The following is a 25,880-nucleotide window of genomic DNA, read 5'->3' as shown; positions in this document are numbered from 1 at the left end:
ATTCCCAAGGCCAGGGCACCCTCGGACTTCTTAAGCCGCGGTCTCAAGACCTGGGGGTTGGGAAGGTTGGCCCTTCCCCTGGTATTTCTTCTTCATCAATCACTGTTACGTCTGTTTTGTTTTGAAAGCTTTTCGGGAGGATTGGCCCAACACGATCCAGTTAACCCTGGGTTGGGGAGAGGGATCCCAGAGTCTGTGCAGTGTGAGACTCATTACAGGTTGGGGACCCCCGGGTCTGGAGAGCTAGTGGCAGATAGATTTCTGGGCTTCCAGCCTCAGAACCGTCCACTTCCAGCCCGGAGAGGTTGTCCGGTCCTATCCGAAGCACACTGCCCTGACTCTTGAGCATAAGACTTCAGGGACGTTGCTGGAATCTGGTGACACCCAGAAGGGAGCTCCAGGAAATCGGGAGAAAATAAAATTCTAGGGTGTACGGAGAAACCAGTCTTACCAGGGCACATTTGGGGCATGGAGTGTGTATGGTGTGTGTGTGGGGGGGGGCGCTCTTTTGTTTTAAGCCTGGACAGCTGTGTGTGTGTGTGTGTGTGTGTGTGTGTGTGTGTGTGTGTGTATGTATACAAAAAATCAGGTGAGATATAGAAAAACGAGTCAAGCCTTATCCACGTGCCCCAGACCAGCTTCTAAAGACAGTGCGGTTAGCGGGCGCTTTCCCACACGCAGTGCACGCAGAGCACACACATATTGGCACACATTGGTACACATCTCACTGAATTCAATCTTTCGCCCAGATAGTTCCTCCACAGCTGCATGTGACTTTTAATTCCAGATGTCTCCAGCCCTCAGCAGAAGACGACCTGAAGTTGCCCACTGAGGACCGACGTCCGTGAGACCTCGCGGTGACCATGGGAAGTGGCAAGACCCAGAGCGCAGGGGTCCAGTCCATCCTGCGTGGCGGGCACCTGGGCAGAGCCGCCCTGCAGGACGTGGCTGCGCGGAAGCAGGAAGCTGCGAGGCGGGGGATCAGAGGCGAGAAGAGAGGATTCCATGTCCCCTAGTCGTCTCGTCCCCTCGCTGGGTCCCCAGGCCGGCGCGCCCCGGGGCCTCCTGGCAGCTCGAGCATCCTCCTTCCATCCGGCCGCGGGCGGGGCCGGAGGTGGGCGGATCCGGAGGGTGTAGTGGGCGGGCACGAAGTGGGCGGGCCCGGGGGCGGGATCCAGGACCGCGGCTGCAGCTGGAGAAAAGTTGTCCTGACCAGCGCAAGAGCAGCCGCGGGAGCCTGAGCGCTGCCGGGGGCGGCCCCGGGCATGGGGCAGCCGGCGCGGGGCCCGGGCTGGCGATGGGTAGCGTGACAACGGCCACGATGCGCTCCGAGGGCGCGGCCCCGGGGTGGGCGGCGCGGTACAGGGCGCTGAGCTTGGTGCTGGCCGCGCTGCTGGGCCAAGGTAAGGCGGGCGCTGGCGGAGATAGCGGGGTTCCTCGGAGGCTGCGGGGGACCGGGACACAGGTGCCGAGGGTAGCGCGGGTGGCGAGGTCAGCGCGGGTGGCGAGGTCTCCGGGTTCCACCGAGAGCCTCCAGTTGTCGAGACGGCGCACCCCGGTCGCAGCTGCAAGCAATTGAGCTCGGCTAGGGATCCGCCGCGGCACCCACTCCGAAGCCCTGCTGCCTTCCTTCGGGAGAGCGGGGGGCGTGGCTGCCGGACTCTGGGTCTGGGCTGCACCCCGAGTTCTACTTGGAGCTGGGCACCCTAGAGTCGGTGCAGCAGCGGGACGCGGGGAGGACCCCAGTTTCCCGCGGCCCCTTCCCCAGCTTTGAGAAAACCAGGACTTTCCGCCCCACATTAGACCGAGCTGTGGCGTTGAGATCATCAGGCTGCTCTGGTTTCCAGCGAGTCCGCTGACAGGCTCCCACTTCGGTTATTTGCCCGGGGCCGTGGGAACCAGGACTGTGCAGGTTTCTGGAGACTTGTGCAAACGGGCTGACGCAGGCTAGCCAGAGCTCTCGCTGCTGGTATGGTCGCTAAGTCGGATTATTACCCTTCTGTGGGTCTGGTGGTCGGCGGACCGGGCAGAAGAACCAGAGCCTCTGGCTGCAGGCAGGCGCTCAGAGTCCCGGAGCCCCGGGGTGCGGTCGTGGCGTCCTGGCGAGATTCTTGCATGCCTTAGGTTAAGCGCAGATGTTCCACAGTGTCCTGTGCCCTCCCGCAGCGAGGTGGATTCGAGCTCAGTCATTGACACGGACCAGAGGTTGAGATTCCTCTCTAATCCGCCCCGCGCGGATATAAACACCTCTCTCTCCAGCCCGGTGCTCCAGGGCTATGTTGGAAATGTATCCAAGGAGACAAGTTGTCAATTGGTATTAAAAAGTAGAATTTGCTTTACAAAAGTCCTTACTGCGCCATGTGAAACCGGGGAATACCCCTTACTCCAGGAGCATTCCCCCAGACAAGCCTGCTATGCATTATGCACGCTTGTGCTCTCTTCCAATGAGTCCCGTTTCCTCGGAGCCCGGATAAACTGGGGCTTTTCCCCCTTTATTTCAAAGGGCAGAAATTCAGGAGCCTTTACCTGTATTCTGCTATTAACCAGAAGCTGCTCTCAGCACACACCTCCCCGTGGATTCTGATAATCAAATAGCTTAATGGACATTTAGAAAGAAAAAGAGAGAAAGAGACCCAGATTTTCACTTCTGATCAAGCAGCGGCTGTTATTGCAGTGGCCGGTGTAGACCTTGGGCTGGCAAGTGAAGGCGCTGGGGTGGGGCTGGCACGGTGGAGATTGCGGGACTGGGAAAACCCTTGTGATGCAAAGCGCTCCCCACCCCCTGCATCTCCCTCTGGCACTTGGATTTGCTAGGTTTCACCGGGTGGGGCTCCTAAGGTTGGTTTTGGAAGCCTCTCCTGCCAAATGTGTTTTCACTTTGCAGCGTTGATGAGAAGCTTGCAGCTCATTCTAGTGCTCCCCTAAACCAGCCTGATGTTGACTCTGTGAGATATTGCATGCGTGTGCAAGCGGGTGTGTGTTCGCACCTGTATACAGGCAATCAACCCTTAGTGTCTTCTGCGGTCAGTATCCACCTTGGCTTTTGAGACAGGGCCTCTCACCTTGAGGGGAGCTCTCTCCTTAGACTAAGCCTGCCTTCTAGCCCTAACCTGTTCATCACTGCCTCCTCAGCGCTGGAAACAGCTCTGTCTGCCCTGCTTTTCTGGGTCTGGGATTCAGGTCCTCCTGGATGCACGTGCATGAGTCTGCCACTGAGCTGTCTCCTGGCTCCTCCACATGATGTTTTACAGAAACAAACACCTTCTCATCCTTGTTTCCTTGTTTAAATTCCCACTGTTTAAAGAAAAAAAAAGCATGCCAGCAGGACTTTGTATAAGGGTCCCTGGGTGGTTTGTGGAACCCCGGAAGACTGTCCGTCCAGTCATTAGCACCAACCGAAGTGTGTGTTTTTTGACTGTTCGTGTATGTTTTTGACTGTTGATGCTGAAGCTTCGCCACTCACCAGGGTTTGCAGAAAACAGTTGTCGTCGGGCGTTTTCCATAAATAGGACAGAGCATTGAAACAGAGGAGCCGTTCCCTCCCTGAGATTCAGACCCAGCTTCAGCTGAAACATAGGCTACACCTGTCGACCTTCAATGCAGGTGGAAGAGGCTGAGGATCTCAGGAGGGTTTTGATGGCTTCCACTCAGGTGTGGGGCCCCAGAGAAGGTGGGATAGAGCCCTGGTCAGCTAACTCACTGGAACCCGTTTGAAGGTCCACGGTTACTTCGATGTGCACATGGCCAGGTGGACAGAGGCCTCGGTGGAGGTGTGGGCTGCAAGCTGTGCATGTGGTACTGCCATCACCACATCACTGATGGTGCATGACGTACAGGAGCCTTCAAATATAGGAGGCTTTAGAGCCCAGAAGTAGCCTCAAGATCAGTGTTGTCCACTGAAGGGATGAACTAAAGATGAATAGTTCTTTGGCATCTCAGTACTGGGAGGCTTAGGTGGACCTCCAGGTGAGGAGGGGTCTTCTCCCCTGCCCACAACCATGCTGTCAGAGGGGACCAGGAGCTCCACCCACATGCACATCCACCTTCTCCCATCCATCACTCAGCATCCCCAACCGGTCAGCTTTCCAGAGGTCCCTGGAAACCCAACTGATACACCATCAGACTTTGCCTTGCCTCATTTCTCTCCTCTAACCCAACTCTCAGCAAACATGGATTGTCCACAGGATGCTTGCAAAGACTGGGCAGATTGCCAGCATTTTTTTTAATGAAAGAAGTCACATACTTGTATTTTAATTAAATGAAAATACATTTTTAGTCTTAGAAAATGGGAGAAGGCATGTGAAAATCCAGATTTCTGAAGTGTCTGTGTCAGGCTCCTAAGCCACACTGCACAACTGTATACAGATTTTATAAGTAGATTGTCAAAAAAGATCTTACTTCTATTTATTTGCTATGAGTTTATATATATATATATATTCTAATTTTTATTGTTGTGTATTAGTGTTTGTTGTCTATAAATCTGTGCTCCATGTGTACAGTACCCATGGAGGCCAGAAAAAAATGTTAGATCCCCTGGGACTGGAGTTACAAATGATTGTGAGTCACCATGTGGGTGTTGGGAATCGAACCCAGATCATCTGAAAGAATAACCAGTGCCCTTAACCACTGAGCCATCCCACAAGGACCCAGTTTATCTTCTTTGTTCAAGTGGTGTTTATTGAGGGAAAAAATGCATACAATGAAATTTGCCCCTTTAAGATATATAGTTCTAAGTTTTGACAAACACAGACAAATGTATCAACTTTTGGATCACCCTCAGAAACTATGTCCTGTCTCCTTCCTTCATCCATAGTTCCTGACACACTGTTCTTAGTCTCTGGGCTTTTCCTGTTTTAATAGCATTACCGTGAGGGGCTCACATGATACGTGGCTTTCAGTTATCATAATGCACTCTATGGTCACCTTTGCCTCAGTGGTGAGCATTCCTTTTTAATGCTGGGTAATATTCCTTTTAAGTGGCTGCAATAGTTTTCTTGTTTCTCAAATGAAGGCCATTTGAAGGACTCTGGGTTTTAGCGATTATGCAAAAGTTGTGAATATTCACAGACAGGCGTTTGAGTGGCATGCATTTGTTCCTCCTGGATAAGTATCGAGGCCTTGGAGTGTTGCCCAGTGATTTGATAACTTTGGCATTTTGGTTTCCCTCAGCTGGGTTATTTTCCATCATCTGTGATACTTAGTATTATTGCTGTTTGTTTTGTCCAGCAATTCCAGTAGCCAAGTAGTTTCTATTTCTTTGGTATTTTAAGACTATTTTCTCTTGGTGTGTGCATGTATATGTGTGGGTGCACACAGGTGGAGGTCAAAGGGCAACTGAGACGAGTTGGTTCTCTCCTTTCCACCATGTGGATTCCAGAGGCAGAACTCAGATTGTGAGGGTTGGCCAAAAGCTCCCTTACCTGCTGAACCACCTCACTGGCCCTTCTTTAGGATTTTGTTTATTTATTTTTACTTTTTCTGTTTTATTTACTTCTTTGGGGCTTCGTTTGTCCTCAGTCTTCTGATAGATGAGATGGAATGTCAAACCTCACGGGCATCCGTACATCTCCCTTGGTGAAATGACCTTTTCAAATACTGCGTACCCACTTCAAAAAAAATTGGTTGTTTACTTTCTTACTGATGACTTTTCAAGCAATTTCTGTGTTCTGGACATGAGTCCTCATCAGACAGTGCCTGAAAGATGTTTCTGTCCAGTTCTCAGAGGAAAATTGGATTTTAAATTATAAGGAAAATGTCTCTTAATAATTGTGCTTCTGGTGCCAAATCTAGAAAACCATCCCCTAAGCCAAAGTCACAAGAATCTCTAGACACTGAGACCAGTGAGTGCATTTGAGTCCAATCCCCTCCAAGGCCAGAAGAAGCCATTTGTAGCTACAGAAGATTGTGAAGTGCCATGTGGGTGCTGGGAACCAAATCCAGGTCTTTTGAAAGAACAGCCTGTACTTTTAACCACTAAGCCATCTCTCTGGCCCCAAACCATAGTCTTTTATATTTATTGTTGATGGTTTTCAAAGAATGTAGAGTTGGATTTCCTTTGTTTACCCAATCTGCTAATCTGTGTCTTTTAATCATCATGTTTATACCCTTTATATGTAATGTAATTATCAGCATGTTTAGGCGCTGACACTGTGCACACATTTTTCCTTCATGTTCCTTCTGTTCCTTATTCTTCCCATGTCTTCTTAGGTTTTAGGGTTAAGCATTTTCTGTAGTTCTATTTTATCCCCTTTATGAGCTCAGAAGCACTTCCTATTCAGTTTTACCCATTGCCTTAAGGTTTACAAAGTGTATCTTTAATTCATCAAAGCGGATATTCAAGCTGCATTATGCTGCTCCATAGGCTTTATACTAATCTTAAAAGAGTATATTTCCAGTATGTTTTTTTTTTTCCTCCTCTCACACGAAATCATTTTGAAGTGCGTCCACTCTTAGGTGCTGCTAAGAGAATTGTAGATTAAGGATTGTTGCTGTATCGTTTCTAGGAGAGTGAAGAATCTCCTTTCATCGGCTCATGCTTGTTTCCGAGTGGGCACTTTGGGCTTGCTGATGCTGCTGTCCCTACAGGTCTTTATTCCGTCTTCTACCTTTACTCGCTTCTCTTGTTTAAGCACCCTGGGGATTTAGAAGTTGCTGCCTCTAGGAGACGAGGAAGGTCAATACCAGCCTCTGAGTTAGCAAAATTTCCAAGAGAGTGGGTTATGCTACCCTTCAGAGACCGACATCCCATCTTTTGCAAGGTACACACATCCTTTTCCCATGACAGTTGTTAGCAATACAATAGGACTCTGAAATGGTTGGCATCCCTAAGCCACCAAGGATCTGATATCTTTTCTACATAAAATGCACATCCTATGATCTGTGTGGAGAAGCATCACTTACAGGCTAATTGGGGTCAGACTCAGTGGCCCTGAAAGGGAAGCTTCGTACTGAGGCTCAGTTCTGCCCATTCCTGGAGCAACAGCTCAGAGGACCCAGGCTGTTAACAGCAGAAGCATCTGAGGCTTCGGAGAAGACAGGAGCTAGGGGTTCACAAGTAAAGATCCCACAGAAATCTGGAGGCCTGGGTCTCTTGGGCACAGTATGTAGGGTCCCCGTGGCTGTCAATTATGTCTGCTTCTCATGGGGTACCACTGCTTAGATGCAGTGGGAGTTTTGGTCATTTTAGGTGATTTTTGTCTCTGACTCAGGTTATAGATTGTGGGGATAAACACTCTCAGACTTGGATTTAACTTGAAAGTCGTGTGTGTGTGTGTGGGGGGGGGGGGGATCATTTTTGGTTTTTAGCATCTCCTCAGTCTGGGGATGTCACTCATTAGTAGGGCCTTGCCTGGTGTGTAGGGGACCCTGGGTTCTATCTGTAGAATGACAAAGAAGAACTGCATAAAATCTCCAGTAATTCTACAGTGAAGATGGGCAGTGACTAGACCAGTCAGATACACCTCTATCTAGAGCCAGATGAGACCAACCAACCAACAGGACCACCCTGCCAGACTTGATGGGAGTATCTCTCCCAGAGGGGAACTACAGAGCCATTTGTTACCAGAAGTGGGTGGGTGGATGCTGTCAGCAAAATCCATAGACATCATTCTTCCCAGTGCAGAGACCTCATGGGAGTGGCCGTTACAGTCAGCACAGTTCTTCTGGGCCTCAGATTTTATCCTATGAAGCAAGGATCAGACTGACTTTCTGTATCTTCAGGACAGAGGTGTGTGAGCCTGAGGCATGCAGCATCTGTCTCCTAGGGCTTGCATGATAAGACACCGCACAGTGGGCAGCTTCTGTGCCGCTTAATCTACAGCCCAAGGTAGAGAATCAGTTCTCTCCTAGACCCAGAGTCCAAAGTCCTAGATCAAGGTACCAGCAGAGCCAGACCTTTTCCTGAGTCCCTAGGGAGGATGCTTTCTTGTGTCTTGCAGGTTCTGGTAGCTCCTGTGCTCCTTGGCTTGTGGATGTATCATCCCCTTCCCCGCCTCTGTGTTCACACAGCTATCTTCTGGGTGGGTCCCTTCCCCTCTGTCTTTGTGTGCAGGATGGGAGGGGTCAGGCAGAGGCAACCTCAGGAGTCATTCCCGAGACATCATCTCACTGGCCTGGGACTCACCAAGTAGGACAGGCTGACTGGACAGTGAACCCTAGAGATCAACTTGTCTCTGCCTCCCCAGCCCTGGAAAATTAAGCAGAAACTGTCCCCATCTAAGTTTCAGAGATCAAACGCAGGTCCTCATGCACTCAAGGCAAGCACTGTGCTAACTGAATCATCTCTTCGGTGCCTCCCCACCCACACACACACACACACACACGCCGCCCCACACCACTGCCAGCTTTATAAGGAAACTTGACATTGAATGCAAGGTCCACCCTAATTCTCAACTTCATAGTATCTGCAGCACCTTTTCCCAAGCAAGGATATGTTCACAGGCTCGGAGGAGATGTGTCTTCTGAGGCCACCAAACCACCATCACACGTAGTTAGAAAAGTTCAGAACACTTGCTGTGATAATTGGCGACGTTAACACCATCAGAAAGAGAATCATGCAAGACAGCCTCGTCACAGCAAGATGTTTTCAGAACGGCCCGAGAATGATGTTGAAGCAAACAGAACAGTGAACTTGATTTTGGAAGGAAAGGGAAAAAAAAAAAAAAAAAAAAGACAGGTTCAGTGAGAGGTGACCATATGTCGCTTCTGTTGTCCTTAAATGCATCAGCCATCACCTCCACGGTTTCCTTTCTTAAACACTACCTTCCCCCTGAGTTTCTAGAGCCATCAAAGCAGCCTAGAGCAGCCGCCAGGCTATGCCCCTTAATTAATTTCCTCACTCATTCTGCAACCGACTCTGTTTTTGTTTTGCTGAACCAGTCCCCTGGCCTCTAATTATGATATCTACATTCCTTTGTGTCTCCTTACCTTGTCTGTGGACTCCTCGCTGTGACAATGTTGACAAAGTGTCACCTGCTTTAGCGTGTGGTGACCCATTAGGGACTCTGTGAGGCAATAAGATATATCCCTTACATCCCATTGTCCACATACACACCGTGCACACACACTGCTAGTTTCTGCTCTGACTATTGAATTATATCTTAGCAATGATTTTTAGAAAAAAACAACAACAAACAAGAAATCTTGCACCATAAAAAAAAAAAAAAAAAAAAAAAAAAAAAAAAGACACACTGTTATCAGTATCAGCCTTGGAAACATTGTTTCATCATTTTGTTTCCATGGGAAGCAATGACTTTGTGTTTAACTACTGAGACGGATTTCCCTGCACCTGCATGGTGGTGACCTGTGGATGAATGCTGAGTTGTTCGGTTTTTACTCAGGCATCTTCATTTGAAAATGCTAAATATCCCAGTTTCTCATCTGCAGCAGTGTGTTAGTGCTGGTAACAGAAGGATCCTTGCGGGCCTCAGGCCCGGTTGGATCTAGGAATCGGGCAGTGTTACAGGGTGCTCTTTGTCTCCTCTGAGTGGCTTTGTCATTGTGGGGCAGTTGCCTCTGTCACTTGAAGCTCTCCGGTGACACCTATGATCCTTCTGTAGAACACACCCAGCCCAAAGACGTTGACTTCCTAAGTGAAGCAAGTCACTTGACAATAGTTACCTACACTTGAGCCTTTCTCAGTGTGGTGGAGGGAATGGGAGTTTTTTTTTTTTTGGGGGGGGGGGGCGTTTCAAGCAGAGTTTCTCTGTGTAGCTTGGGTGCCGATCCTGGACCTCATTCTGTAGACCAGGCTAGCTTCGAATTCACAGAGATCTGCCTGACTCTGCCTCCCGAGTGCTGGGATTAAAGGCGTGCGCCACCACTGCCCATCAGGAATGGAAGCTTCTGATTGGCCGATCTGTCTCTGGAGCTTGAGGCACAAGTTTAGCTCCATTCTAATCCCTAGGACAGAGAGTATGAAAGGACTAAAGATGCACAGAGATTTGAGGCTGGAGAGATGGCTCAGGGGTCCAGAGCACATGCACACATTCCATTCAGGCAAAACATTCCTGCACATAAAAGACCTGTTTTCTTTTAAGAAGGATGCTGTTGGAGGAAGAAGGCTAGGTGATCTGTAATGAAGCTGAGTGTCTCACAACCAGCAAAGGAACAAAAGCCAAATAGTACTGCCAAGGCAGAGACACCCTTTCTGGGGGTGCAGATTCAGCTGGATTCTCAAGCTTGTGCATAAGCCACCACTTGCTTCCCAAGTGTCTCCAGGTACTTTGGGAAGGCTCAGTCAGAAAAGGGCTTGCCCCATGAGCCTGAGGACTGAAGACTCATTCCCAGAACCCATATAGAAAACTCTATCTGTACTGGTCTGCGCTTGTCATCCCAGTGCCAGGGAGGTAGAGATGGAAGGCTCCTTGAGAGTCACTGGCCAGCCAGCCTGGCCAAATCATTTAGTTCCAGGCCAGTAAGAAACCCTGTCTCAAAAAGAAACTATGGCTAGTAGCTGAGGAATAACACCCAAGGTTGACCTCTGGCCTCTTCATGTAGGCAGGCACACATGTGGCCAACCATGTGCAGTTACATACCCACATATACACACCACACACACACACACACACACACACACACACACACACACACACACACACTTCACCACCACCCGACACATCACCCACTCAGAGTGTTCTGTGTGCTTTGGAAATCATTCATTCATTCATTCATTCACCCATCTAGCATGGCTCCAGCTCTGTCTGTGAACCAGACTCTCCACCTCTGCCCCCCTCCCTGCAGAATGGAAGGATCCCTCTCTCCCAACTCCCCCTCTCCCATCCAGGACTACAAAGGACTCTGGGTGGGAGTCCTAAAGCCTTGTCTACATGCAGCAGCCCCCAAGGCTCCCCTCCACCATCCTCACCAAGCAGAGACACATAGCCTGGGAGAAGTCTCCATCTGGGGCCCTGGGTTTGTGTCACATCTCCAGTTTTCTAAGTAGCAGTGTGTTCTTTTCCTTCAGCTTATGTAAATGTTTTGGGTCAGTACACAGCCCCGGGTCCCCATTTCATTAATGAATTGACTCACAGCAGACTTTTCTCATTTCTCTTCAAATCCAAACATTTTCATCTTGTGTACACAAATTCTGTTAACAAAGTACCCTTTCCTAGCTGGAATCCACTTCTTCCTTCTGATGCTCGGTTGACCCCCTGGCTATGGCTCTGCCCTTGAACATTGGGTCTGTGAGGAGAAACATTTAGTGGCTTTGCCTAAGAGGTCTCTGTATAGTTTTGGAGGCAGTACACACACACACACACACACACACACACACACACACACACACACTCACTCCTGAGGTCTTCAGTTCTTCAATGGCTAATTTTATGTGTCAATGTGGCTGGGCCACAGAGTCCAGACATTATTCTAGGTTGAATTTATTACATTTTTATTTTAAAGTTTGAGTTTAGTGCCTACTTGGGTAGATTTTTAGTGCGTATGAGGATTTCTTGGACATGGATGGGCCCCATTCAGGGAGGTGAAGTTCTCCTTATACCAACAGAATGACCTTCCCCCACAAAGGCAAAGCTGGGGTTTTGAACTACAGTTTTGGACCCTCCCTGCAGCTGGCTGGCAGCTATTGGTCCCAGCTGCTTCTGTCTTCATGTGAGTCGGCTGCTCAAGACAAACCTCCCTGTCTACACACATTGCTTCTGATCCCGGAGAACCTAGGCTAAGAGAGGGTCCTCAGGGACTGGGTTCTAGGCAAGGAAGAGTTGGTTTTCTCTCTTGGGTGTTTCATTCTTCTGTTCTCCAACAGCATCATCACTGGGTTTGAGGATGTTGCTTTCTTCCTAAATGACAACCAGCCAATGGGAGCAGTCCTTTCTTCACAATTCCTACCACCTTCAGGCGATACCAGCTGCATGTGAGATTGGAGACCTCCCATCCGCCTAGTTCACATCATTGTGCCCTTTGCCACGGCCTTGCAGAGGCTCCTATCATATTCACAGCCAAAGCTGCAGTGAACTGCAAGGCACTCCAAATACGCTTTGTTTTTCTTAAAAAAAAAAAAAAAAACTAAGACAGTTTCTTACAAAGCTATAACAGAACATTGAAATCAGGGCGTTCTCATCACTATGATACCCTGTCTGGTCCTCAGACCTAAGCTGTTGCTTCCTGTGCTCTCAGTACTGTCCCTTGTAACAAGCAGTCAAGCTCAGAATTTCATGTGCATTTTTAGTTGTCCTGACCCCTTTGTATATGTTCATTTATTTTTCAAATTATATGTATAGTGTGTGAATCTGCATGTGTGGATATGCACCTGAGTCCAGTGCCCACAGAAGCCAGAAGAGGGAGTTGGGTGCCCCAGAGCTAGAGTTACAGATGGTATGAGCTGCCATGTATGTGCTGGGAATTGAACTCAGGTCCTCTGGAAGAGCATCTAATGCTTTTAACCACTGAGCCATCTCTCTAACCTTGTCATGTTCTTTTACTTTTCTCAGTCTTTCTTTGGGTTTTCTGACCTTGATGCTATTGAAGGTGTAGGCTAGTCTTGTCATGACTGTACTGGTTAATAGGCATTGTCAACTTGACTGAATTTGGAGTCACCTGGAAACAAGTGTCTGTGAGGGCATCTTCATGGAGGTTCTGAAGTGGGAAGACTTGCCCACTCTGGGTGGCACCATCCCATATGCTGGGGTCTTGGATGGTGTCAAAAGGAGAAAGTGAGTTGAGAACCAGCAATCACCTTTGTCTTTCATGACTGTGGATACAACGTAACCAGAGACCTCATTCTTCTGCCTCCGTTCCTTCCCCACCATGATGGGCTGTCCATCAAACCATGACTAATGTCATTTATCAGGCTGCATAGGTAAGCACATCCCCTTAAAGAAATGCCTACTCTGGCTACTTGATCAAGGTGATCTCCTCCAGGCTCCCCTGCTGTGAGAACTTCTAAATCATTTTTTTAATCAATACATATTTTGGGGGCAAAGGTATATAGAGGGTCTAAATATCCCAGTTCTTGTTAGAATTTCAGAGTTTTGTTTTGAGCCCAGATTCCTCTTGTACCTATCTTTATTTTATTGCCATTCCTGTTTATTTTGATACGTAAAATATCTTAAATTTGGCCACAGGAGCCATTTTTACAGTGAGGTTTGTGTCGTTTTGACAGGTCTTTATTTTTCTTTAAGCTTTGTCCTACTTCCTGATTATAAGATGTTCCAGGTTTGTCTGTACCTCCCCTGCCTTGGCTCAGTTGCATTTATTGTTGAATGGTCTTTAGAAAACAAAAATCTCATGTCCACATGTGCTCATTGCTGCTAAGTGCTCCAGCCCCGATCTGCAAAGAAGCCATGACACTGCTTTTAAGTCCTCAGAACAGCTGGTCCCCATCTCTGTCATTGACTACTGCACTGAGTGGAAATGATGAGGCATTATTAGTGTCCCGTGTTTGATCATCACATGGTGTGACAGCTCTGAGATCCACACACATATTGCAGTTCCCATCTGTCAACTGGACACAACCTACATTCATCCAAGAGGAAAGGCTCAATTGAAGAGTTGCCCAGATCAGATTTGCCTGTAGGCATGTCTTTTCAGGGGGTTCTCTTGTTTGCAAACTGATGAAGGAGAGTTTGGCCCACTGTGGGTAGCACCATTCTCTAGGCAGGTGGTCCTGGACTATATATATAAGAAAGCTAGTTAAGGATGAACCTGTGAGCAAGCAGTGTTCCTCCATAGTTTCTGCTTCAAGTTCCTGCTTGAGTTCCTCCTCTGATTTCCCTCCATGATAGACTTAGAACTTCAAGACAGATACGCCCTTCCCTCCCCTAAGTAGCTTTGAGTTAGTGTGTTTTTAATCACCACAACTAAAAGGAAGCTAGAGCATCATCCAGTCTACATGGCTGGAGCTGGAAGAACAGCCTTCCCAAAAGAAGAAATGTGTCAACATCAGAAAAAGAGAGAGGGATGGTGAGCACATTGGACAGGACCACAGCATACTTGACAGACATGGTATAGGTTGAGTGACAGTGAATGAGACAGAATAAAGGCTAAGAAGGGCAATGTCATTGCCGCCAAACAGTGCTGACTTCTAGGTAGCTCAGCAACCTCCCCAGTTCTGTCACTAAGAGATAATCCGTGAGGATTTCTCTTTCTTCAGAATGTTTGACTCTGTGTTTCTCAACCTCACCAAACTGACATGCTGACATGGGGGAAGAGTGCATTAGGCAGGTGTTCTTGCCTGCAGTGTACCCTCTCCAAATAATACCAACCCAAGTGGCCCCCAACATTGCTACATGTACCCTGGGCACACATATACCTGTTGTCTTCAGCACTGCCCAATGTGCATAAAGAAATTCCTGAATCAAAATAATCTTAGATTTTTTTCAGATAAATTGCAAAAATATTTAAAAGAATCTCATAGATGCTTTTTAATTCTTTCTCCAGATTCATTTCTGTACACCATCTCTGCTTCTCTGTATACAGGTTTCTATGTAATTTTCTGAACCACTTACAAATTAGTTGCTCCTAGGGGATCCTTGAGAGTGTATTCTCTGAGACAGCATTTCTTACCTAATATCACCATGATCAAAACTGCCCATGTCTCCCCTTAACAGCAATAGTTTTTCTGTTCCTGTCATTTACAGAAATTGTATTAACACTAGATTCAGCTCTGGTCTCACACTGCATCTTACCTGTGGCTCACCTGTGTCTTTTTGTTGTTGTTGTTGTTTGTTTGTCTGTTTTTAGAGACAGGTTTCTCTGTAGCTGTGGAGCCCGTCCTGGACTAGCTCTGTAGATCAGGCTGGCCTTGAACTCACAGAGATCCACCTGCCTCTGCCTCCCGAGTGCTGGGATTACAGGCACCACCCAGCTCACCTGTGTCTTTTTAACAGATGTGGTTCTTAGGTTTGGCTTTGTCCTAACTCTGATGGGCTCAGATAGTGAAGGCCAGTATTTGGGAAGAATGTCCCACACTTGACCCAAATCCATTTGAAAATGGACCCCATGTTCCTTTCATATTGACCTTACCTCTGAACACTGAACTCTGGATTTGGGAGGGTACATGTCCAGGGTTATCTCAATGTCCATAATGACCCTGCAGAACCTGCTCAAAGGACACTGGGAGAAGCCTCTCTTCTCCTCTCTTCCTCAGAGCTTCTGGAATCAAAGCCCCAGAAGTAGCTGGTGTCCCCCACCACTGCTTCTTTCTCTTTATCATGCAGGTGCTGAGACAGGTCTCACTATGTAGTCCTGGCTGACTGCACCTCACTATGTAGACCAAGGTGGCCTTGAACTCACTAAGATCTACCTGCCTCTGAGAGTTGTGATTAAAGTCATGTGCCACCATACCTGGCTCCAGGTGGGAATGTTAATAGGACTTTCTGACCAAGGAGCCATGACAGGAGACTCTGTGTAATGGTCAGGTGACCATTCTTATGTATTGGTGGATCAGTCCCTACCTTGGTCTATGAAGTCTGGTATGCCCCAGCTTAGAGATGATACTGGAGAGAAAAATCTTCTTGCTGCCCCTTCACATAACTGCATCTCTCTGGTTTCTGCTATTCAGGAGAAAATGCACACCCAGTGTTTGTGTGCATATAAGTGTGTGTGAATGCACTCACACACATACATGAATACTCACTTAGACTCATGTGTGCATGTGTGTGTATATACAAATGTGCACACATGTGCACGCACGCGCACACGCGCATACACACACATGCATACAGGCACCACCTGCACCAGCCATTAGCTTTTAGACACGAGAGAGAGAGAGCTGAAATGTAAGTGCTGAAATGAAAGTGTAAGAATGATTTTTATTTCTTACATCCCCAGCTCCCATAGCACAAGGTGCTGTAAGTACATCTGTCTGACTGAACAACGCCTTTGATGCCTCTGTTTAGTTTGATGACGGGCTTCTGAGTTTTCTCCAGAAACATAGGGGCTCAGTTTTAAAAGATCAACTGAAAACACACACACACACACACACACACACACACACACACACACACACACACACAGGGGTGACATTTTGGAGACGAGAAAGGAAGTACAAGATGCTATGCTTAAAGACCCCACCTTCAAAGACAACAAATTACCTGGCACTCAAATCCTGTTTTCTAATTCTCAGTCGCCCTCTAGGGCCCTTAGTGATTTTTGCTGCCTTACTGTCACTGCTTCACGCTGTTTTTCTCTGTTTTAAATCTTCTCATCAGAGTTCAGCCCCAAGCATTCATTTCCATAAAAGTCACTGTTTTACATACTAATTGCATTTCTGAAGAAAAAAAGCATTGAGATAAATACATTGGTGATAACATGTTTAAAGGTCCTTCTGTGTTTCCTGCACATTCTCTGCAATGGCACACTTGGGCAAACACTGGCCTGGGGCCCAGGTGCAGATGGAGCAGGCAGATCTTGTGTCAGCTGCTTCCTCCCCACGATCGGCCCTCCAGATTGCATCCTCTGTCAGAACTTTGAAGGAGGACTTTTAGCAAAGACAGTATTCTAATTTCGTTTCTGTTTGCTGTGATAAAAGACTCTGCAAAAGCAATTTAGGGAAGGAAAGGGTTTATTTCAACTTACAATCCCAGAGCATGTCAGTGCAGGAACCCAAAGGCAGACACAGCATCCATCACCTTCAACTAAGGAACTCAGTTGACCATGGAAGTGCAGCAGGATGCAGGGGATGTGGAGGATGTGGCTTGCTGGCTTACTCACAGGCGTGCACTCAGCAAGCTTTCTTATATGGCACAGGACCGCCAGCCTAGGGAATGGCATCACCCACCGTGGGCTGGACCTCCTACATCAGTTAACAAGACAATTTCCCACAGACTTTCCCATAGTTCAGTCTGACCCAAGCAGTTCCTTAGTTGAGGTATCTATAGGCTGTGTCAAGCTGATAGGTAAAGCCAATCACAACAGATGCAAAAAGAGTTTTCTGAAGTCCCTGAAAGCCTGGGGGTGGGATGTAGAGATGTAGATTAGTGGCAGAAGACTTGATTGGCATATGCAATGTCCTGGGTTTAGTCACCATGGTCTCCACCACCACCTTTATACACACACACACACACACACACACACACACACACACACACACACACACACACACACACACGGGGTGTTGGGGGGAGGGATAAATGATAAATTATCATGCCAGGAAGTCAACCATCAAGGTGGTACTCACTTAGTCAGGCATTAATGAAAGACATTTAAGCTTTAGTCAACCAACATTTAATTCAACATTTCCTGACTTTGATCATCTTTACAAATAAGTCTGAAAACCCAGAGACTTTTCTCTGCTTCCTCTCCCAGAGACAGACACACTGTTGCTTCCGGACCATGTGCTGCCTTCTATAAACTACAAGAACAATGAATACATGAACTCTGTTTTTCTAGGCTTTGTTTTATATAGGACACAATTAATTTCTCATTTCATATAAATATTGAATATATGTTTTAATATTCAACATACTCAAGGAGTCTGGTATACAGATGGCACACCCTCAGACTGAAAATGGATGGCTGTGTGTCTAATTTCAAATACTAAACCCATTAGTGCCATTGATACGTGTGTTGCCCTCCTGGTGAAGTAAAGTCCTGCAGAGATGAGAGAGGGGTGGGGCGGCTTCATTAGGGGTGAGAATGTTGGCTGGAAAGATGGCTCAGGGTTTAAGAGTACTTGTTGTTCCATCCTGAGGACTTGAGTTTGAATCCCAGCACTCATGTAAGGGGTTTTACAAACACACATAACTCCATTTGCAAGGGATCCAGCATGCTCTTCTGGCCTCCACAGTACCCCCATCTCACACACGACCATCCCACACTCTGCACTGGGGATTCTTGAGGGGCATTCTTACGTTCTAAGCCTGCTTCAAGATTTCAGGACTCTGAGAGCACAATCCTGAGACAAGTCTCTTGCGGTCACTCCATTGGTGGAAGACTTTGGAGACCAGCCCCTTTTCTACTCTGCACCCCATTTTATCCTTGTGATTTAGGGTTCTGTATCTCTCCAGTATAATCCAGCAGTAGCTCAGCAACCTGAGACCCCCAAACATCTTCATTCCCTGATAGATGCCCCTGTTTGGGGTGGGCCATGGCTGGAGATGAAGCTCACAGCTGCTCACAGGCAGACCGCTGTAGGAGAAGAGGATGCTAGAGAAGCAGAAACAGATGGAGACAACGACTCTAGAGAGAGTTGAGATTCTTTGCTTCCATTTTCCACAGGCTTGGGTGAGGATTGTGTAGCTCGGCGACATGCCCTCTACACATGAATGCTGGGTCGGGTCTATGGCTCCATCCCCTCCTCCTTCCTCCTCGCTCACAGGGAACCCTACCTCCCAGGTTCCCTTGCCTTCTGGCATCTCCACCCGAGTCTGCTGAAGCCATGAGGAGATAAAGATGCTGGATATTACAGTGGCTGGTGTGCCTTCATTTCCACCTCTGTTTTGCAGCTTGTACCATTGATGGTTGTGGCAGCATCCTTTCTAGCTCCAGCGCCCGAGGCGGCTCTTCTCCTCACATCTCATTTTCCTCTCCACGGTTGGCTTTGGCCCCCAGAAACCCCATCATCTCTGTCCTGCCTTCCCGAGGACTGGCAGTGGCCCCACCCCCCACAGTAGTTAACATCCATCATCTTGATCTTAACTCTTTCGTCACTGTGTGGTCTATTTTCCCACATTCAAGCTCCTCTATTGAAGTTACTTCAGCCCCCCCCCCCCCCTTTTCTGGCTAGAATCTGACAAAATAGCTCTTTTTCTTCCTCATGTGCAGGTTTCAAGATTGTAGTCAGGACAATCCTGGCTAACAGAGCTGTAAGGAAAAATACTTTGCTGAAGACCCTTGGACACAAAGCCTACATCTCTATCAGATCCTAGCATACACACTGGGGGAACGGGCCAGACTCGCCACTCAGCACCTGTTTTCCAGCAATTTGCCAGTCCTTTCCCAAACACCTCACGGTGACACAGATGTAGGAAGCACATTTATCAGTATTTTATAAGTCACATCATAGGACACTATGTTTCTTAGAGGCCCAAATTTGGTCATCTCTCTCCTTATTGAAACCCTACTATATAGAGTAATGCCAGGCACACAGTAGATACTCTATAAATGTCCATTATCAGTAATAAGAACCATGGGCCATGACAGAGTAAAACCAACTTTGTGGCTATTGCTATTGAGTTTCTTGTGAGTCACTGGAATGAAATGGGAACTCTACACTAAATTCATTTTACCTGGGGCTGTAGAGATGGCTCAGTTGTTAAGAGCACTGACTGCTCTTGCTGAGAACCCAGGTTCAGTTCCGATCACCCACAGAGTGATTCACAACCATCCCTAACTCCAGCTCCAGGGGATCCAATACCCTCTTCTAACCTCTAAGGACACCAGTCATTCATGTGGCATACATACATTTATGCAGGCAAATACTTATACACATAAAATAAATCTAAAAGAAGAAGGAATTAAAAATCAGTTTACCTGGTAGTTGGACAGGCTTTCTATGCCAGCTTTCCATATAATACCATTTTATTATTTTTATGTGTATGTGCACATGTTTACATGAGTTGATGTGCACCACATGTGTTCAGAAGCCACAAGAGGGCGTCAGATCTCCTAGAACTGACGTTACATACAGAGTTGTTGGCTCCCCTCTGGATGCTGGGAACTGAACCCAGGTTCTCTGCAAGAATAGCCAATGCTTTTAAGCACTGAAGCCATCCTTCAAGATTACAACAATATCTTTGTTTTAATGAGCCATCATTTTAGAAAGCCTGAAAGGTAATAGGCGAGCCTTGTAGAAGCAGTAAGGATTTGAGTCTATTTCATGGCTTGATTCTTCCCTGCCCAGGGAGCACAGAAGGCAATTATAAAAATCCAAGTTGTATTAGTTTTCTCATCTTTTTAACAAAACGCCCAATAGCACTGGTTTACAAAAGGAGAGTTCTACCTTGGCTTACGGTTTGGGGGAATCACAGTTTGTGGGCAGGTCCATGGTAAAGACAGCTTGTGACTGTCAGTTGTTCTGTGGACCAGGAAGCCTACTAAGTGTTCAGGAACCAGTACAACAGCATCCCCAGCGACCTACCAATGCCACCCAGGCACCAACACCTATACCAGGTGCTGAGGCTGGAGCCCTCAAACATGCCTCTATGGAATCATTTCAGATCTGAACTTTAACACAGTCCTAACCACCTCTCCAGAGGGTTCCCCAGTGTGAGCCTATCTCCCAACCTCTCGAGTTAGTTCTCAGAAGTCTCTGTCATATAGATACTGTTGTTCACTCACAGAATTAGTTCAGTGATTAATGAAGTCTGGTGACGGTTAGTAAAACCCACAAGGTACACCAATTTTATTTCTTATGGTGGACACAAAATTAAATACCCCTCAGCCTTGATTTTGTTTTCTGGCTGGGTTTACATTGTCCAGAGAGAAACCTAACAACATCAATTCATTTCTGGAGCAGGGGTCTTCCACAATTGAAAAGAATACATGGGTACCTCTGTGCGGCTGTATATTTGTTATAAAACAGGACTCACTATTTCTTGTTCAGACAGGATTTTCTTTTCTACACGATGAGGGTAAGAAACGTGAACCTCGGGAAGACATCTTTCTTGGGACTCCTGATCTCCATTTTGAAAAGTGGATCCCGTCTGGAAACTTCCAGGCATCCCTCTATTGTTTTTTGTTCCTCTACCTCTTAAGGCCGGGGGTAATTCTTTAGGACAAAGGGAGGGGAAATTCTTGTCACAGTACAACTCGCTCACAGCAAACCAGAGCATGGCTCTCCTGCATCTTCTCTGTCACCTCCCTAAGTTTCATTGGATTAGCAATTCTCTCCAAAGCTCAGATCCTATTTAATTATTCATGGCGCTGTAATGTTTATGTGATCCGAGTAATTATTATAATTATGCATTGTGAATTTTCATAATTAATGACCTCACTTGGATTTCATTTGGCACGGAATATTTCCAAAAGGGATTCAGATGGGGGGGGGGGGGCGGGAATCTCCCTGGGAATCAAAATGAGACAATGATGGTCTAGCTTGGCTTTTCAAAAATTGGTGGGAGTCTTAGTTCTTCCTCTTGAGGAATGGGGATGGATGGCTCCCTGAGAAGATGGGATCCATGGGTGGAGTGTGTTAGGGGCCCCGGATACCTAGCTCAGTATCTTCTGGGAGCCACCCACACAAAGCTGCTCACAGGTGGTCTGGTAGCAAAAGCCGGGTAGACCAGTAGGACCACCACAAGGAATCAAACACTGGTCCTGTCTTATGATGATTTTGACTTCAGTCTATGGCTTTTGAATCTGTTAAAACCACCAATACAGCTACAACCCCCAGTGGTGTATGACAGCAAGATGACCCAATCCAGCGACACAGTCCTCAGTTCTGTCCCCTCCCCTAGTTCTGCAAAGTATAACATACCAGTCATCTTGAAGTGGCTGGCGGTCCTCTGAGCATGGGAAGAAATCTTGTGTTTTATTTCTGATGCATTTCTTTGTCCATTTTGTTGAGCTGCTACAACAAAAAAATACCAGGATCTTGGCAACTTCAAAACAGAGATTTATACCTCCCAGGCCTGGGGTTTGGAAATCTGAGATCAGGTACCAGCCTGGTCAGTGTTTACCAAAGATCTGCTTCCTGCATCACAGATAGCACCTTCTGTCACATCCTTACAAGGTGGGTGACACAGACTAGCTCCCAGGGCCCCTGTAATAAATACACAGGCTTCCTCTCCTTAACCTGTTACTGGGATAAACTTCCCTGACAAAAGCCACTTAAGGGAGCAAGTTTATTTGGCTTGTGGTTTAAGGTTCAGGTTCCTGTTCATCATAGCAGGGAAGTCACAAGCGGCAAGAGCTTGAAAGAATGGATGCCTGCTTAGTGCTCAGCTTGCCTTCCCTATGAGTCCAGCATCCTCTACAATGGTTCCATCCACAGGGGCAGGTAGGACTTACCATTAATCAAAATAGTTTTCCATAGAAATGCCCAGATATAGACAGTTCATAAGTGACTCTCTTCCTAGGTGACTCTAGGTTGTGTCAAGGTGGCAGTTATATTAACAGTCATAGATACTCAATCCCATTCCCGAAGCCTCCAATCTGTCACTCAGTCACTTTCCCAAAACCCCAGCTCCTGACACCATTACCTTGTAGATTAGATTAGGATTTCAATATGAGACAACAGACATTTGGATTATAGCAATGTCATGGTCATATTTTAAATATTTCATTTTAAAGCCTTTCACTTCCCAATTGCCATCCAAGGAACCAATGTTCGACATTTACCTTACATCCCAAATCCCTTGTTTACTTCTTCACAAAGACCACTCCCTCACTCCCTCACAAAGGGAAGCTGCTGAAGGGTGAGGTTAATGGCCTTGCCCTGCCCCCTCCCTTGTTACAGAAGAGGAGACCAAGGAAGAAGAAATGGTGACTGGAACCTCTGACACCCAGGGCTCCTTTCCAATGGGCGTCATGTAACCCCTAACTTCATGTCTTGTGTTCTCACCACCCTAGGCTAGTCCAATGCCTTCCACTTCCCTCAAGGAGGCAACCAGCATAAAATAGAAAAAGAAATAAAAGGGGAAAGAACAAGATGATGACAAGGAGGAGATAATAGGAGGAGAAAGAGGGGGAGAAAAAGCTGGGAACCTCCACCTTCCCACCCCTGTTTTCCTGTCTCACTGGTGTATTTAGAATGTAAACCTTTCCTAGCCAATCATTAGAAAGCATGGTAGGTTAATCTTAAAATAGTTGGGACCACATCCTGGAGGTACCCGGGTAGGGGTGGGGGACAGGTACAATCAGCACATTAGGAATTAATGATTTTTGAGCCTCATCTCTCTCTCTCCCTCCCCTCCTCCCCTCCCTGCCACCTCTCCTTACCCCCTTCCTCTTGTTCCCTTCCCCTCCCTCCCTCTCCCACTCACTTTGTGTCTATGTTTGATGCTTATGTTTGTGGTGCATATGTATGTAAATGTTTGCATGTGTGTGTCAAACAGAGGTTGACTTCAGGTGTCTTCCCCTATCACCACACCGATGTATTTCCTGAGGCAGGATATCTTGCTGAGCCTGGAGCTCAGAGACATGGCTAATCTGACTAGCCAGCTTGCCCTGAAGATTCTCCCATCTCCACCTGCTGAGTGTTGGGATGACAAAAAGATCACCAGACCTCCCCTACTTTTTATGTGAGTGTCAGGCATCTTAACCCTGGTACTCATAGGCGAGCACTTTATCCAATGAGCTACCTCTCTAGCCCAAGATTCATTTCTTGAACTGAGAAAAATAATTCCCAAACTCTCTAGGTTCGCTATCATTTCCTTCTGCTAAGCATTCAAGAGAACTGACATGAAGACTTACCTGGGTATCACTTTGAGGGCCTAGAATGTAAACGAGCCTCCCTGGACTTAGATATGTCTTCTAATGCACTCTGTGGTCTTAGGAAGGAAATAATCTCATCTCTTCTGGATGCAGGAGATGCAGGTGCATCTTTCTCCTTTACTTTTTTCTTTTTTTTCTTTTTTCCCGGAGCTGAGGATCAAACCTAGGGCCTTGCATTTGCTAGGCAAGTGCTCTACCACTGAGCTAAATCCCCAACCCCCTCTTTTTCTAATTGCAATGAACATAGATTAATTTTCTCCCTTTTTGATATGATAGGATTCAATAGAGAGGTCTGTTTTTAGGGAGTGAACTGGCCAGCTTTTCACTTGGCCCTGGCTTGAAATGAGTGGCAGCAAACAAAATAAGCAACTGCAGTGACGGGGATAATGTGATATTGACTGTCTGGCTCTGGTTAATTTTCTGTGGTTTGAACACCATGCAGACCCGGCTGAATGTGATGCCCCCTCCGATTCCAGGGGCCAGTGGCTGGAAATATTATAGGTTTGTAAACTCAGAAGGGCTTTCGTGTGCAACCAGATTTACTTAAAGTCCTAAATGGATTATTGGATTACCCCTCAGCCATGCCCCTGAGTGATTTATGGCCTCAAACATAGTTTGGGGTCTATAATAAGCTTCCTGAATCTTCAGAATAGTGGGTGGTTTACCTTCATGAAGGTCCAGTCTTCCCCCATTGAGTTCTTCTGTTTTGCTGGCTTGCAGATGTAGGGTTGAAGCATCTTAAAACTGAGAGGGTCCTGCTGTGATATATTCATATGCTCTTTCTGTTTCCTTCTCTCTCTGTCTCTCTGTTTCTTGCTCTGTCTCTGTCTCTCTCTATCTCTCTGTCTCTGTGTGTCTCTGTTTCTCTGCCCACCCCTTCTCCTTTAGGAACTCAATAACAACACTCCCAGTGAGCAGGGCAGACTTTCAAATTTTTCTTTAGGATTAAAAATCATGTCTTTTTGTTTGTTTTTTTGTTTTTAGGATTCAAATTCATATCTTTTTGTTTTTTTGTTTTTGTTGGGTTTGTTGTTTTGTTTTTGAGACAGGGTTTCTTTGTATAGCCTTGCTGTCCTTGAACTTACTTTGTAGACCAGGCTGGCATTGAACTCACAGAGATCTGCTTGTTTCTGCCTAACCCTAATCCTGAGTGCTGGATTTAAAGGCGTTTACCACCACTGCCCAGCTGATGTCATTTTTTTTTTTTAATTTTCTGAGATCTACATGCTTTCAAAGGAAAACTCTCAATATATCATGGTTTGTGTTAATGTGACATTGTAATTCTCCACTTTGAGGCTGAGCAATTCCATGTTAAACCTCAAACTTTGCAAAACCAATGAGAAAGTTCTTCCTGCCCTGCCTATAATTCAGCACTAAAGAAGTAGACAGACATAAGGCAGAAGGAAGGAAAGTCTGACAAATTGTTTACTTTTGATGACTTCAGTATCAGGTGCTTATGTCCCCTTCTGGCCAGCCACCTGCTGTGCTGCAGCATAGGCACCCTGTGGTTGGTGCTGGCTGGGAGCCCACTCCTCCCTGAGACCTGAACATTAAAGATCAGAATCTAGTATGTATTTCCAGCCTGCTGACCTGCTTTCCCTCTGCCCCAGGTGGCTTTAGAACACTGGTTCTCGATTTTCTTAATGCTGCGACCCTTTAATACAGTTCCTCATGTTGTGGTGACACCCTCCCCCACCACCAATCATAAAATTTATTTTTGTTGCTACTTCATAACAGTAATGTTGCTACTGTTATGAGCCGTCATGTAAATATCTGATATGTGACCCCTGCGGAGTCGCAACCCATAGGTTGAGAATCACTGCTTTAGGGTGTTGACTGAAAGCACCTTGAAGAACATCGAGCTAACCGTGATACCCTTCCCTCTGAACCCTGAGATGTCTCCCTTTATTCTCGGGGTCAACCCAGACCTCCCATGATCTGCCACCTCCTCCATTTCTACCACCTCAGCCCCATGCCGCCTCCTAAGCATGGCCCCTTCGCCTAAAACTTGTCAAATGCTCTTCTTCTAGAACATTGCCTTCTTTTGTGTGAGGTTTGTTTTTAGTTTGAGACCATTAGGATGTACAGGAGAGTGACCTAAAAGGAGGAATATCTAAGTCTCCCCTTTTTCTCCTTCAGCTTCTTCTTGGCCTGTTAACTGCTCTAAGAGGCCACCAGCCCCAGGCCCCTGATGTTGGTTCAGTGTGTGCAGATCTTTGTCACTTAGCCACAAGCCATGTCTGCAAGATCTACCGCAACAAAGGAGACTGAGCCATGGGGTCTCTTCTTCTGCCTCCTTGGCCTCATATACTTCCTGAGCCTCCTTACTTACCGAGACCCCCTGTATTCTGTCCTCCTTACCCCAGAGTCTGCATTTAGAGCATTTTACGAGTGGAATTGCTGGGTGTGTGAACCCTGAACATGCCCGATGCTCTAGCTCTGTGAGCCCTGAAGATGCCTGATGCTCTTGCCCTTTTTTCCATCTGTTCTCAATCCAGTCTTTAATTATGTAAACAATGCGGAATCCTTTCCTTTGGGAGAAAAACTTGAAT

The 25,880-nt window shown here is 46.9% G+C and overlaps 1 protein-coding gene across 1 annotated transcript in view; it reads left to right on the top strand.

The window, feature by feature from the left end:
• The first annotated feature begins 1,156 nt into the window (after positions 1-1,156).
• Positions 1,157-25,880, top strand: part of Tmem132c (transmembrane protein 132C) — a 284,287-nt gene continuing 259,563 nt past the window's right edge. The window contains exon 1 of the mRNA XM_036171638.1: positions 1,157-1,403. Coding sequence (XP_036027531.1) covers positions 1,298-1,403 — 106 coding nt within the window. The 5' untranslated portion in view covers positions 1,157-1,297. The remainder of the gene's footprint in view (positions 1,404-25,880) is intronic.

The sequence above is a fragment of the Onychomys torridus genome, chromosome 22 (genome assembly GCF_903995425.1).
Source record: "Onychomys torridus chromosome 22, mOncTor1.1, whole genome shotgun sequence".
Lineage (NCBI taxonomy): Eukaryota > Metazoa > Chordata > Mammalia > Rodentia > Cricetidae > Onychomys > Onychomys torridus.
The sequence above is the reverse complement of the archived record's forward strand: the minus strand, read 5'-3'. Positions and strand labels throughout refer to the sequence as shown.